At 41.1% G+C, this 15,216-nt stretch overlaps 1 protein-coding gene across 6 annotated transcripts in view; it reads left to right on the plus strand.

The window, feature by feature from the left end:
• Positions 1-15,216, plus strand: part of casz1 (castor zinc finger 1) — an 87,771-nt gene that overhangs the window by 33,775 nt on the left and 38,780 nt on the right. For all 6 annotated transcript variants that reach the window (XM_061782045.1, XM_061782028.1, XM_061782055.1 and 3 more), the window contains exon 2: positions 6,665-7,234. In XM_061782045.1, the coding sequence (XP_061638029.1) occupies positions 6,665-7,234 (570 nt within the window). The remainder of the gene's footprint in view (positions 1-6,664; positions 7,235-15,216) is intronic.

Genomic DNA, 15,216 nt, shown 5'->3' on the forward strand with positions numbered 1-15,216 from the left:
AGATTTTGAGACTTAATTGATAATTAATGGAGCGGCATGTGCTGAGTTTACCCTGGAGGATTGACACCGTGTGTGTGTGTCTTTGTGTGTGTGTGTGTGTGTGTGTGTTTGACTTACTCAGCAGTGTATCTCCGGATTGTGGTGAATAAAATATGACCCCACGAGATTACGACGTGCAGCCAGTGACACGTCAGTCTAGATCACCTGACCTCTTAGACCAGCGGGTCATTGTCTTTTTCTTCCAATGGAAAGTGTGTAACAATGCCACGCACACACGGACACACACGCACACATCATCTGGCTCTCAACAAGCCACAAAGACAACGCGAGATCCCCGTGACCAAACTACAAGTGAAGCAGTTAATCTGTACAGATATTAGCTGAAGGGCCCTTGAGAGGTGCACCGCTGAGCCCCCTTCTCCACTGTACTACCCACGATGCCTTGCCGCCGCGCCACACGCCGCAGCTGTGGGACACACACACTGAGACACACAGGAGTTGTCTGCTCATTTACCGTGGCGCTTGGTTTATCAAATTGCACCCCTGCGAACATCTTGAAAGTGAACGTGGAAGCTGAGGCCCAAAACAAAGTTGCAGGACTAAATTTCCCCTGCTATTCTCAGCAAACGCGTTTGAACTATGTGTGCCAATGGTGTATTTATTTAAAGCCTGGACTCCTGAAATTGAAACACTTGCGAGTGAAGTCGTCATGTGCTTCCAGCTGTGAGTCCAGATTTGATGTACAATATTAACAAGTTAGCCATGTGTCCCATGAATTACCCAAAGCAGCAAACAGCATAAAAGTTGGCTGTTTTGGTGCGTGGCTGTCACAGTGGTTCTTGTCACTCATGTCAGATCCTTTCTTCGCCCTTAAACGGCTTCCGGCTGCTTCTCCTCCGCTCTGGAAAAGACCATAATTACACTGTTTGTGATGGAGCCCCAGGGCGTATTTGTCCTTAGATTTGCCCTCAGGTTCAACATCTTTTCCCCTAACGCCCGCACTTCAAACATACTGTATATTGTTTGCTTCAGCCATCGCACCGTGCGTGTTTCTTACTTTAGCATCGGTTTTTCCGCCTCGTAGCGTATTGTCTGTGTTTTGTGGCAACGTGACAGAAGTGTGCTACTTAACTTGAGGGCTCGTGTGTGATAACAGCCCGTAGACAATGCCAATTTGAAATTGTCCAAACGGGCCCTTCAAAGATTGCCCTTTCCAAAAGATGGCACACAATGAGCAAGGTCACATTGTGGACTGAAAGCAATAAGTCCCTTCTTGATAGGTAGTAGATAAAAAGAAAGAATAGCTGGCAGATGTGCAACCAACTGATTAATAATCAAAATAGATTTGTGTGAGAGACAGGCCAGTGAGGGGAGGGTGTGCAAAGTAGACCTTTTGACCCATATATGCGTGCCGCTGTGCGCCTGCATCATGCATCGATCCTGCAGCGGAACCTCTCAAATCCATTAGAAATCCAGCTGTTAAAAAAACAAAAAAACAGAACGGGAACAAAATGCTACAAATTGATGCTGATGGACATTTTCCACAGTCGTACGCACGCTTCCACTTCTGTTTTTCTGACTCTTTCTGTTCAGTCATATTATGATCAATGTGTCTGCTCCGCTATTATCTCCTTTCATAAAACCAAGCAGAAACAACCTCCCCACAACCTGGTAACCAGGGAGCTCCAAAATGAGCAGATTTATATTTGGGTTGGGGAGAGCTGTCCCACCACCGACTAAACTGGTTCCTTCAGGAAGACTCTGAGGCTCAGGTGGGCTGGCAGTGCTCAATATGCTCTGCCAGCCCTGCTACCTTGACTTGTTATCCCCCCACCACCCCTTTACCACCCTTCTTCTTCCCTGAAAGTACACACCCATTTTTACAGCCTCTTCCCTCAATCCCCACTCCACATAAACTTCCCCTCTGACGTGCCCACCCCAAAATCTTCATCTATCATCTAGTTGGCAATGGCATTGTTTTTAATCATCAGAACCTCAAAATTATTATCGCTTCTGATGCGGCAATTAAAACTTCAGGTCAGAGGCACAACGAGCGGTGATCAGCAGCCGAGCTGAGAAGTTTTAATTAGACGATCAGAACCATTAATGCACAAAAAAAGGTGTGCGCTGGGAAATTAACGGGAACGTCTTAATCAGGGTTAGCGACTCCGAAGAGGAGTCAAGTGAACAGAGAGCAAAAAACAAATCATTTCCGCACCACTGGGACAAAACTCAATTAAATATGGATGCGGAAAAATGGAAATTTCCCGGCATCAGCTTCACAGACTCTTAGAAAAGTCTAGCAAAATCTCACGGAGGGGTTGACGACCTCCTTATTGTTATTCTTGTGTAATAAAAATTAGAAAAAGAGCCAGATGCTGGGGTCCGGGCGTCATGGCGCATGTCCATCAGTGGTTTTCCGCTTGACTTCCTCACGAAGGAGAACAATTTGAAACACTCTGCCTGTGATTTGGATAGCACTCACACACACACCTACACACACACACGCACGCACGCCCACACACAGACACATCTCAAAGACACTGCCCAGGTTCAAAGAGGTACACACTGATTGATTCATGCACCAAAGGTTCATAAAGTTACAAGCAAAAGCTAATCTCAGTTGCATGATATAAAATAATCTTCATCTCGGACCCTGTTTGTATTAATTAAATCCAGATATTGCTTACTTATTTGCTTCTGCGTCAGTCATATTGGAACTCAGCGGGAATCTTCAACAAACAGACATTTAAATAGTTTTATGAGGTAAATGCAGAGGGCAGATTTGGTGTGCTCACGACACTAAAGTGGGTCTTCATCAACGTCATGTAAATATTTACAACATAAGCTATATAGTATTAATAAAATTAATAATTAGTGACAGGATGAAAAAAAGTCCTGGAAATTGTAACAAAGTTCTACTTTGGGTTTTCCTTTAATTTGTTCCAATTTAATTTTTCACTGTAATACCATCTTTTTTTTGGTATTCATGAAACTGATCTTCAAATTACTTAAAAAGTGTTAAAAGTCGACACAGGAAAATGTGTACAGAGAGTGTCTCAATGTTGCATGTTAAAAATAATGTGAAGAAAATAAAAAAATAAAAAACTCCACAGGGATGAAGTCAGACAGAGGTAAAGCCATGATGCGACTTGTCACAGCCATCATTAAAATTCTCACATCCTTTACTCGAAAGCCGCCTTGATTGCAGTCTGCGCACGTTCACACAAATAACGTACTTCCAACAGTGTTATTAGGATTTGAAACGCCACTTGATTGGGCATGATATCATTCTGGCTCACAAACAGAGTGTCTACATATAAAAAAAGAATCCAAAAATAAAAACAGCAAGACCTTTGGGGAGTCATGTCGGCTCCACAGAGTGTCGAGCGGCTCTGAAAAGAAACAGGACCTAAAAAGAACTTTTTGACTCAACTTGAATAGGAACCAAGCCTATTTCAAGGATTTAGAGTTGTTTCCTGTCTTCTTCCTCAGGTTTTGGCCTTATACAGACAAGAAACGGTGCTTGTTCGTAGCTCTGCGCTGTTTCCAGTAAAAATAGTGTCACACTTAACATAAGCAGTTGGAGAAATTAGGTTCCCATGTTGTGTTTGACTTCAAACCCCCTCTTTTTTTTTTTTTTTTCAAACTCACAATGCTGACTGAGCTGTCAGCTCATTAACAATTAGTACACCAGGGTAAAACAAAGTGTACATACATCCAATCTGCATGGCAGCCTTGTTTTTCTTTCTGATATTCATTAATAAGGCAGAATGCTTAGTGGACTCACCGGGAAGTGGGGGAGTCACTCCCACAGGGAAAAGTTGTTCTTTCATGAAGGTCCCCTTAGATTTGATATCATTGTACGCTATCATGCACACAAACGACTTGAAGTAAACAGCTTATTGTTACCATAGCAATCTGTAATGTAAGTAAAGGGCAAAAAAGCTGCTGTGGACAGAAACCTCAGCGTAAATAATAGTGAAGACAGCTTCTATAAACTATCCAACCTTAACACCATCCTCCTTCGGGGCTTTTAAGTACGTTTTGCTCACGCTATTTGTCGTTAAAAGAAAATCCTACATAAATGGTCTCTCATGGAGAGAAACAACTGTGCAGGGGTCATGTTCTACAAGGATCCAGAGATGGCAATGCAAAGGAATAGGTAGTTAAAGCATGAAATACTGAACACAGGAAAAAAAAAAAAAAAAAAAAAAGAATCTCTACTGCAACACCCAAATGACCTCAATCTTCCTTGGAGTGTACTTGTAAAAAAAAAAAAAAAGTTGGAAATTTATGTCTTCCACTTCCTAATAGTTTTTCCAGCTGATTTTGTTTCCCTCCTCCCCCAAAAAAATGGCTGTCCTCTAAAAGGTTACCGTTTCAGCCCTGCTTGCAATTGTCTAACACTAATTTGTTGGTGTAATGTGCCGTTGCTACTTGCCCCCACCCCCAGCTCTCAAAACGACATCATTCCTGAAGTCATTGTTTCACTGAGGAAGTGTGCAATGTAAATACAGTAACTGAGAAAGCATGTGTGGCGAGCGCTGCTTGTATTGTCCGCTGACGGGGTGATTTGTACACTCCCTCCAATGGTATATCCTCTAATGATTCTTTGCAAAAGAAAATGAAAACAGGATTTTATGTTCCACCAGCGTGATTTACATAATGCCAGCAATGGCTCACGCGTGATTGTGTTGCGTTTTACGGCCCAGGGAAAATGAAGTGGCTTGTACTTGTTATAGAATGTCAATTGAGTCTTAAAGATAGAACTTTGCAACCTATGATATCATGCATTCCTCTCCAGTGAAATTGTGCGCATATTATGTTAGGCGAGATGCGGAGTCAACACAACGAGAATAAGTATCTCTGCTTCAGCCTGCTGCCAGAGCTTTATGTGAAATGAAAAAAACAGATCACAACTTTTAAAAATATCACGAATGGTGCGTTGCGCCTTAGTTATTTACAACCTCGATAAAAATCTGGCCTTGAGTCGGAGTCTGCAAAATGCCGTTGCAAGGTGAACTTTGGTGGCTCTGGAAATAAAGTGAAAGGTAACAGAGTGCACTTTCTGCCCTAAAAAGGCAGCTCGGGATGTGGAATGCCACAGGCAGCTGTTCCTGCCTCATCAGAGGACATGTTATAAAGATAGCCCCACTTGGGTTGAAATAATGCCACCCATTCCCACCCCAAAGCACACTCGATCACATTGTATTGTTCAGAGAGGCCATGCTGGGGGAGCAATGACACCGGGCCATACAGTATGTCCGTTTCACGTCAAACATGCTAACTTGCTGCATGTTTTTACATGATGTGCTACCATGGTGTTTTAAAATGTGTTTTAAATATCAACTCGAATTTAGAGTGAGGACACAGAATAATGTTTTGGATTATGAGCAGGCACGCACATTGATGATGCATGCTCTGGTGAAATTTCAAGTCAAATGGAATGGGGGGGCTCTGTTGAAATTGAAATAACAAAGCAAAGTGGTAAAAGACTCAGTGTTTGTGGTAGAGGGAAAAAAAATTATTATTATTTTTTTTTCTTTACATTTTTACTCACATTCCAAAATGGTACAGTTGATTAGAATGCTAGTTAGTGCTACTATAAGGGTACCAAGATCCTTTACAATGGTGCAGAAGATATTATGTCCTCAAAATTGACAGGGATATATAAAATGATAAAAGTATCTCTAATTCAATTTCTTACAGTCCTTTGACGTGTCATTTCTAGTTAAAATATGCCCATTCAATAAATAAAAATGAATTTTACCTCAACATTTTGGCAATGAATGCATCAGTGTTGTGATTCTAGTAAGTTTGTATCCTAGGAAGGAGGCCGATTGCGAATTAGTCTCTTGAGCTGAAACAGTTTGCTTTCTTGAAGTCTCTGCGCCATTTGCACAATGGTCACTGTAGTCTTTTCAAACTGCTTTTAATTGCTAGAGGACTCTGCATCAATTGCACAATTTTTCCCCCCCAAAAAAAATAATAATTTTATCGGCATCACCACATTACTCGTAACCTTTTATTGCTCAGTGTCTGTGTTTCATGTTTTATGTCTCAAAAGTATTCTCTGTCAATTGACCGTCTCTTCCGGCTCGAACTACCGGAGACAAATTCCTTGTATGTTTTTGACATACTTTGCAAATAAAGATGATTCTGATTCTGATTCTTTTGGTCACTCCATAGCCAAAGTGTTTTAAAGCTGTGCCACAAGACCACAGCCTCTTGATGTGCGAGTGAAGATAACATTTCAGTATTTCTATAGCACTGTCATGTGAAGGCTTATGTCGCCGCTTGTACTGCAGTAGCGTAGTGGGTTAAGGGGTGGGGGGGGGGGTGATGCATATTTGTATGTGGTTCCAGCTGCTACTGCTCTTTTCTCCTTGTTTTTTTTTCACTACCCTGAGCTGCCCGTGGAGGTGCCACTTGGAAAGATATGTACAGTATCTCTGTGTCCTTCCTCTTGTGCTCTTTTAAGTGCTTTTGGAGGGGAGGGGGGTGGTTATTAATAGCGGCAGTTACCATTCAATGTCCGTTGTTTTTCCATTGTGATATTTGAAATCCGATGTCGTTTATGAGTGTGAGGTTTATTACAAGCCTGCTAGGAGCTTGTCGAACTGTGACACTTAATTGACTTTTTTTTTTTCTCCTGCCTCAGCTGAAAGGAGTTTATGCACTGAAACGACCTCAGGAAAATCCAAGATGGCCGCCAAAAGGAAAGGTGGCCTAAAACTCAATGCTATCTGTGCCAAGCTGAGCCGCCAGGTGGTGTTCGACAGCAACTCCCAAAATGCAGAGGGAGACCAGAGCGTGGCTGAAAACAGCGAGCGCGGCAGTTCCCACTATGATGACAACGAGACCAACTTCCGCGAGAGCCTGAGCTTGAGTCAGAGCCTGGAAGAGGACCAGAAGAGACGCGAGGCCATCGAAAAGTGGGTGAATGGCGAGTACGGTGACGAGCCGCAGACGGCCGAGGGCGGAGACGAGCAGGAGCACGAGCTCCAAGACGCCGACGATGAAAACCCCCCTCCCGAAGGTGTCTACATGGTCCAGCCCAAAGGTTGCAGCGATGAGGAGGACAATAACGGTGAGGAGGCGGAGCCCGTGGTCGGGTCTCAGGATGGCAGTTACCACGACGACAAAGATGCTGACGACAGGCCTCCCAAGCCTGACGCCTACATGCCACCGAGCGAGGCCCGCAGTCGCCAAGCACCTTTCTCCTCTCCAGGTACATTTGATCGCATCCTCCAGTCACATTGCTCAGCACCCTCGCTTTGCCCTTTAAAAAAATCCACTTTAGAGTATTAAGGGGCAAAGGCTCAGACTGTCTGTGTGTGGGGGTCGCAACAGAGGGAGAGAGCGAGAGAGAGAGAGAGAGAGCAACATTGCCACATGCACGTAAGCTTAAGTGTGCCCATTATTGGCGAGAGACACTCTAGAGTTGCATTATGAATAGTCAGTGACATTATTACCCTAAAGACGGATTCAACTGGCGTGCTGGAGGGCGAACATAGGAACTTGTCAGTGTGTGCTAAACTGTATGAAGAACTTCATAAATGGAGTAGGCTTACAGCGTGAGGCAGTTCTAGCAGCTGTGCGTGGTCAAGAGCACATGGCGGGGCCGGGCTAAGCTTCATATTACACTCCGGATTACATATTGAGTCTTTGATTGTCCCTAAGCTCACTAAAGTTAGCCACTGCTGCACCATCAGCTTCTCTATGCTCTACAAGCACTAGTATCTGCCAGGAGATCATGAATAATCATACAAATGGAACATCCTTGGCACTCTTTTGAAATTGCTCAAAAAGAAGAGACATGGGAGAAATTATGTAATTGATCTGTTCCATGGTTCAAATCTTATTACTTCACTATTTAAGTAACATTATAATATATTAGGTTAAGTAATAAGTAAATGTAAGCTATACAAGTAACCGAAGACGATCGCCTAATACTGAACCAAAATCGCACTGGTCACATTTTGGACCTTTTTTTGTTCCAATTTAATTTGAACAGCGGATTCTAGTTTTTGAAAGAAAATGGATTAAAACACACACTATCATTTATGAATGTATGATCAAAAGTAATATTGTAGAATTTAAAACTAAATAAAAGAAAAAAAATGTGCACAAGGCCTGCACCCTGGTTGCCCTAATACTGCACGCAGCCCTTGATTTTCTTTCCCTCAAAATTCCTCTTTGTTGATTGTAAGTAGGGCATCTATACTTCTGCTCAGCAACACAATTAAAACATTTTTCCTTCTCTCTCTCTTTCGCTCCCTCTCCCCCATCGTTCAAAGGCTGATGCGCAGTGTACATAATTATGCATATAAACATAGTGGCTTAATTATCTCTCACAACATCAGTGACAATGTAATTAACAAACATTGCAAGATCAATGAGAGAAACTGCGACCCTCAAAACATTTAACTCCTCGCGCTGAGGCATCGTGCGGGATTTCCTATCAGTGCAAAACCCCAGAATACTTCTCCCAGATCATTTCATTGTCAAATAAGAGCCCTCGTATAAGCCCGTCAACGGGAAATAATAAACAGATACATGGACTAAAAAAAGTTTGACCAAGATTCCCATTTGCAATTTAGGTCCACTGTAAAAAGTTATTACACATGCCAATGTATTTCAGAACCCTTTTTAATTACTGCACTGCCTGTTTATTAACAGTAGCAAAAATCACAAATTGGAAAAGAAACAGCAGTGTGATTTCATTGTCAAAAAAAGTGCTCTATGGTCAAAACATGTATTTCATATCAGAAAGATAATAGATTCAAAATAAAACACAGTTGCAGAAGAAAATAATACATTATTAAAAAAAAGAGGACACAGTTAAAAGTGACACGTTAAGGCAGTAAGAAGGAAAATGTGTGTGTTTTTCCTCTCAGGCTCCCCTTCTAGTTTTTATACATACACCCTGATGTGCTGTGAGAGATCATAAGGGATGTTGTGGGAAATTATACATTTTCCCTTAATTTGTCCAAAGATTATTATTTAGCAATTAAAAATATATATTTGTTCATCAATCTATGCCAGCAACGTATAGTGACAGACTGAACAATTAAATGCCCTTCCATCAGATCGCAGAAGATATAATAAACCTGTGTATCCACCTGTTGCCATTCATACAACAGAACAGCTTTGTGTTCACTTAAACAGGTCCAGATTTCACACTAAGTCAATTTGTGAGTACATTGTTTTTCAGTATTTCCGATTTTTTTCAGTATTCGTACTTTTTTGTGACAATTTTGTTTGGTGGTGTGCCATAAGATTCTTGTAATGTAAAATGGGTACCTCGGCTTAATTAGGATACACTGCTTAACTTACCACCTGATAAGTGAAACAAGGTCAGATGTTAAAGGAACCAAGCCAATAAATGCCCTTGCTGAAAGAAAACCTAAACTTAACTCATCCTTGGTACAACATCATGCCTTAAAATCAACATTGTCTGACCATTTTACCATGCCACAACGCTTGTACAAGCACAATACACAACTCTGCATAATAATGTTAGCACCGTTGCTAGCATCAAAAGGTGTCCAGACCCGTTCACCAATATTGTCGCCATCTAATGCTGGTGATCTGTGCTCTCTATGGCAATCACAGAAATGCTTGTCTCCTTATTGTAACCTGATGTGCCATAAATAAAAAATAAAATAAAACAAATAATGATATATATTTTTTTCAAAGTTAGTTCATATTTAGTGTAACAATATAAAAAAAATTCCGTAGCTGTTTTAAAAAAGTAGTTTACATTATGCAGGTATGATTACAAAGTGACAAGCCTGCTAATGTTCCGACTCTAGATTAGTCCATATATAGCCACTAGCGTGCACCTTTATCATCAGCGACACCTCTGCCTCTTGTCCCGTTTGCAGACCAGCTATGCCACACTGATGCCCATATTTGGCTTGACTGAAGGAGATATAATGTCCATCTGTTATCATATCTGCAAGGGAAAATGTGGCCTAATTGTCTCCAATAGAGACAAGGCAGGTCTGCGTCTTGTTGTATTTTCAAGTGTAAAAGATAGGGAAGATTTTCCAGTGACACCAATGACAACATTCACCGGGTAAAAAAAAAATACAAATTGAATTAAATTACATTAAGATGGATCAATAGAACCTTAACTGTCAGTGTGAAAAGTCATTTGCTCTGTTCTGAAAAAAAAAAAAAAGTTGTCTTCTGTGTGTAGCAGGCCTAATCATTTCAAGCCAACGTCACTTGCGCTGATAGCATGGTCACATGACAATACATTCCTTGCTCCCCCCCCCCCCCTCCCCTCCGATGATAATACCAAAGATAATAAACTATTTCTAAAAAAATAATAATAATACAAATAAATAAATAAAGCATATTGGCACAACCAGAAATGACATATATATCTTGTTTATACAGTTCTCGCTCTGATGCAAAAAGAGGACATTACTCAAAGTCAATACAGATTAATCTTAATAGGGTCAATGTTTACATAAGTGATTATCATATATGTTTAATTTTCAAATTGGCAATTTGGCGATGGGCTTTCCATCTAAAGATTTTGATTGAAACTTTTTTTATTATACCTCAAGTAGTCCAATGGTGTGCCATGTTGTGTCTCGTAACCGGTATGGGCCGGTCTACCCTAACTTTAGAGATATAGGATCCACTGTGTCCTGAAATGACCTGAAAAAAAATACAGCAGCTCCTATCAAACATTCCCAAGCCAGTCACACCTGTTGTGAAGGTTTAGTCCCCTAATGTGTATTACGGCACACTCAAATGCTGTTAGCCTGTTACCCCTGCTAAATAAATGAAAAGTAAAGGTGAAGGGCAACATGAGGCAGCTCCAATTTCAGTTTACGTGAAAACATTTGATCAAATCATCTTTGACAAACACACCGACCCATTCATTCATCCATTCCTCTTAAATGTTTCATGCCCTTTCCGATCCACCGGATACTCTTTCACACTGATCCACCACGCAGAAGAACAACCCCAAAGCAGTGGGTGGAAATTTGGGGATTATTTTACATGCTGCGCAGGAGATGTGAAAAGCAGAGCACAGCAACTCATTTAGCAATAACTGAGAAATTGGAGACACGAGCTGAAATATTTGTGTATTAATTACACGAGTGGTAGGTGGTAGTACCTCTGACCAGCTTAAGTGCACGCTGCGGCTGAAAAAGCAATAAGGAACTTTTTTTTAAATTGGTAATGGGGAGTCATGAGAAGTTTGTAGCCACACATTTTGCAAAAAGTTAAACACTATCGTATGTAGGGTTGTGGATAATGCAGCCTGGAGGAATTGCCATAGAGTAGATGTAGTTCCCATAGCTGATTTAGCTGATCATGAGCAGGCTGTTCTCACAATGCAAACGTGTGAGTGACTTTGTTGGGGGGCAGTTTTCAAAGTTGTGTAAAGAATAAAAGAAGAAATTCAACAATTCAGGATAGTGAAGGATATATGATTAATGCAAGGCACACTGGCCTAAATTATATATATATATACACACAGACACATAATGTATATAAAACCTACCATTAATCCTATCCCTTTTGTGTTTCCTGTAGTAATAAATAATGTATGGCTTGCTTGATAGTAATTAATTAGTTTAGCTGGGAAAAGTGGCTAAAAGCTAAAAAAAATACACCTCTATATTGATTTATTGCACTTTTACAGCAAAACTTTCAATAAAATAGACGCATCCACATTAGCCACTAATCACTGAATTGACGTCACTTGCTGGTTTCCTCATAGACAATGCTCATTTGAACAACAAATAATTCATACTCTATAGCTAGACCTCGGTCTTAAGGGGTGGCACATAAAATTCATGGGGGGCACAATTCTTATTACCCTACACACAGTACAGTGGAACCTCGAATTCACGGAGTAATAGTGGCGGGGGGTCCTCCGTTAGAGCCGATTGTCCGTTATATTGAAGTACTTTTTTTTGTGGCCATATAGACCCATATTACTGTATAGTACAAAATTCTTGTTTTGTATTTTTTTTCATGTCCTAAAACACCCAGCACAGTACAAAGCTATTGAAAATAAATATAAAAAAGCTTGAAAATGTTTGAAAAGTTTAGCACAGGGGTGTCAAACTCTTTTTTTCGTCTCGAGCCGCATTGTACTTATGATTTCCCTCAGAGGGCCGTTAGAACAGTGAAACCATATAAATGTTTAATCATCACCAAAACATATTATTACCATTACACAACAAATTGAGGGATAACTAGTTTTGGAATCAGAAGACAAGGATAATAGTTTGTTCAAGTATTGTTTAATTTACTGTAGAGGAAGGGTTTGGTAACAGAAAAATCCAATATCTCAACATTATTGCTTATTATTATGACAATTTGGAATTTGGGAACAGATTTTAGCAAAAATCACAGAAGTTGACGAGCATGATTTGCTTTCGCAGGCCACATAAAATGATGTGGAGGGCCGCATCTGGCCCCCGGGCCTTGAGTTTGAGACCCATGGTTTAGCACATCTGCCTCACAGTTCTGAGGACCCGGGTTCAAATCCGGCCTCGCCTGTGTGGAGTTTGCATGTTCTCCCCGTGCTTGCATTGGTTTCCTCTGGGTACTCCAGTTTCCTCCCACATCCCAAAAACATGCGTGGTAGGTTAATTGAAGACCCTACATTGCCCTTAGGTGTGAATGTGAGTGCGAATTGTTGTCTGTTTATATGTGCCCTGCGATTGGCTGGCGACCAGTTCAGGGTGTACCCCGCCTCTCGCCCAGAGTCACCTGGGATAGGCTCCAGCACGCCCGCGACCCTAGTGAGGATAAGCAGTTCAGAAAATGGATGAATGGAAGTTTTAAATTTGATCCAAATTTACTATGCTGGTGTGGTTGTTGCCGTACAAAGCACAGTACAAAGCTATTGTAAATAAATATAAAAGCTTGAAAACGTTTGAAAAGTTAAAAATTCTATTCAAATTTACCATGCTGGTCTGCTTGTCGTAGTGACTAGTGGCAAGTCGAGGCGGTTGGCTTTCGTGAACTTTGAGTAATTAGTGTGCTTCCTTTTTCCAAATCCGTGAATTGACACACTTCAAACCTACTTTGAGAAGTGTGTCAATATAGAGTGAGGCAGTGTTTTCCACGCTGAACCTCCTCATCTCGTGGTGCGGACGTTCAGGAACTCACTTTGACATTGGTTTAGTATCCAGTTTTGCAGAGGACACTGAGTTTTCAACCACATGCATGTATCCATAATTAATAATTATCAAAAATACATACAGAGTCACATGGAAATTTCTGCAGGACTGTTGTGAGCCAACATGATGTACAACCCAATTCCAATGAAGTTGGGACATTGTGTTAATCATAAATAAAAACAGAATACAATGATTTGGGAATCATGTTCAACCTATATTTAATTGAATACACTACAAAGACAAGATATTTAATGTTCAAACTGATAAACTTGATTGTTTTTAGCAAATAATCATTAACTTAGAATTTTATTGCTGCAACACGTTCCAAAAAAGCTGGGACAGGTGGCAAAAAAGACTGAGAAAGTTGAGGAATGCTCATCAAACACCTGTTTGGAACATCCCACAGGTGAACAAGTTAATTGGGAACAGGAGGGTGCCATGATTGGGTATAAAAGGAGCTTCCCTGAATTGCTCAGTCGTTCACAAGCAAAGATGGGGCGAGGTTCACCTCTTTGTGAACAACTGCGTGAGAAAATAGTCGAACAGTTTAAGGACAATGTTCCTCAACGTACAATTGCAAGGAATTTAGGGATTTCATCATCTACGGTCCATAATATCATCAAAAGGTTGAGAGAATCTGGAGAAAGCACTGCATGTAAGCGGCAAGGTCGAAAACCAACATTGAATGCCCGCGACCTTCGATCCCTCAGGCGGCACTGCATCAAACACCGACATCAATGTGTAAAGGATATCACCACATGGGCTCAGGAACACTTCAAAAAACCAATGTCAGTAAATACGGTTCGGCCCTACATCCGTAAGTGCAAGTTGAAACTCTACTATGCAAAGCAAAAGCCATTTATCAACAACACCCAGAAACACCGCCGGCTTCTCTGGGCCCGAGCTCATCTAAGATGGAGTGATGCAAAGTGGAAAGGTGTCCTGTGGGCCGACGAGTCCACATTTCAAATTGTTTTTGGAAATTGTGGACGTCGTGTCCTCTGGGCCAAAGAGGAAAAGAACCAACCAGACTGTTATGGACGCAAAGTTCAAAAGCCAGCATCTGTGATGGTATGGGGCTGTGTTCGTGCCAATGGCATGGGTAACTTACACATCTATGAAGTCACCATTAATGCTGAAAGTTACATACAGGTTTTGGAGAAACATATGCTGCCATCCAAGCAACGTCTTTTTCATGGACGCCCCGGCTTATTTCAGCAAGACAATGCCAAAGTACATTCTGCACGTGTTACAACAGCGTGGCTTCGTAGTAAAAGAGTGCGGGTACTAGACTGGCCTGCCTGCAGTCCAGACCTGTCTCCCATTGAAAAATACGACAACGGAGACCATGGACAGTTGAACAGCTGAAGCTGTACCTCAAGCAAGAATGGGAAAGAATTCCACCCACAAAACTTCAACAATTAGTGTCCTCATTTCCCAAACGTTTATTGAATGTTGTTAAAAGAAAAGCTGATGTAACACAGTGGTAAACATGACCCTGTCCCAGCTTTTTTGGAACGTGTTGCAGCCATAAAATTCTAAATTATTGATTATTTGCTACAAACAATAAAGTTTATCAGTTTGAACATTAAATATCTTGTCTTTGTAGTGTATTCGATTAAATATAGGTCGAGCATTATTTGCAAATCATTGTATTCTGTTTTTATTTGTTTAACACAACGTCCTAACTTCATTGGAATTGGGGTTGTACATACATATAACTCTTGGCATGCACACAGGTGTTGTCTCCCATAAAAATAATTTTTAGGCAGACGTCCGGGCAAGGATATGCAAATAGGTGCTGTAGACACAAGGAATAGTCGCAGCTTCTATATTCCTGGCGATTGTTGACAATCGTGAATGCAAGTTCAGAGAGAAAAAAGACCGAAATGAAGACAAAGGTAGGCACAGGAAGGCAACATTCACAATTACACTGCATGAACCGTATTTATTTATTTAACTTAACATTTCATGTCTCAAATCGAAGTCCAGGCAGCCGCCACAATGATTGTTCATGCTATGTATTTTTACTGAAACACGCCGCCAA

Source organism: Phyllopteryx taeniolatus, chromosome 1 (genome assembly GCF_024500385.1).
Source record: "Phyllopteryx taeniolatus isolate TA_2022b chromosome 1, UOR_Ptae_1.2, whole genome shotgun sequence".
In the NCBI taxonomy this organism is placed as follows: Eukaryota; Metazoa; Chordata; class Actinopteri; order Syngnathiformes; family Syngnathidae; genus Phyllopteryx; species Phyllopteryx taeniolatus.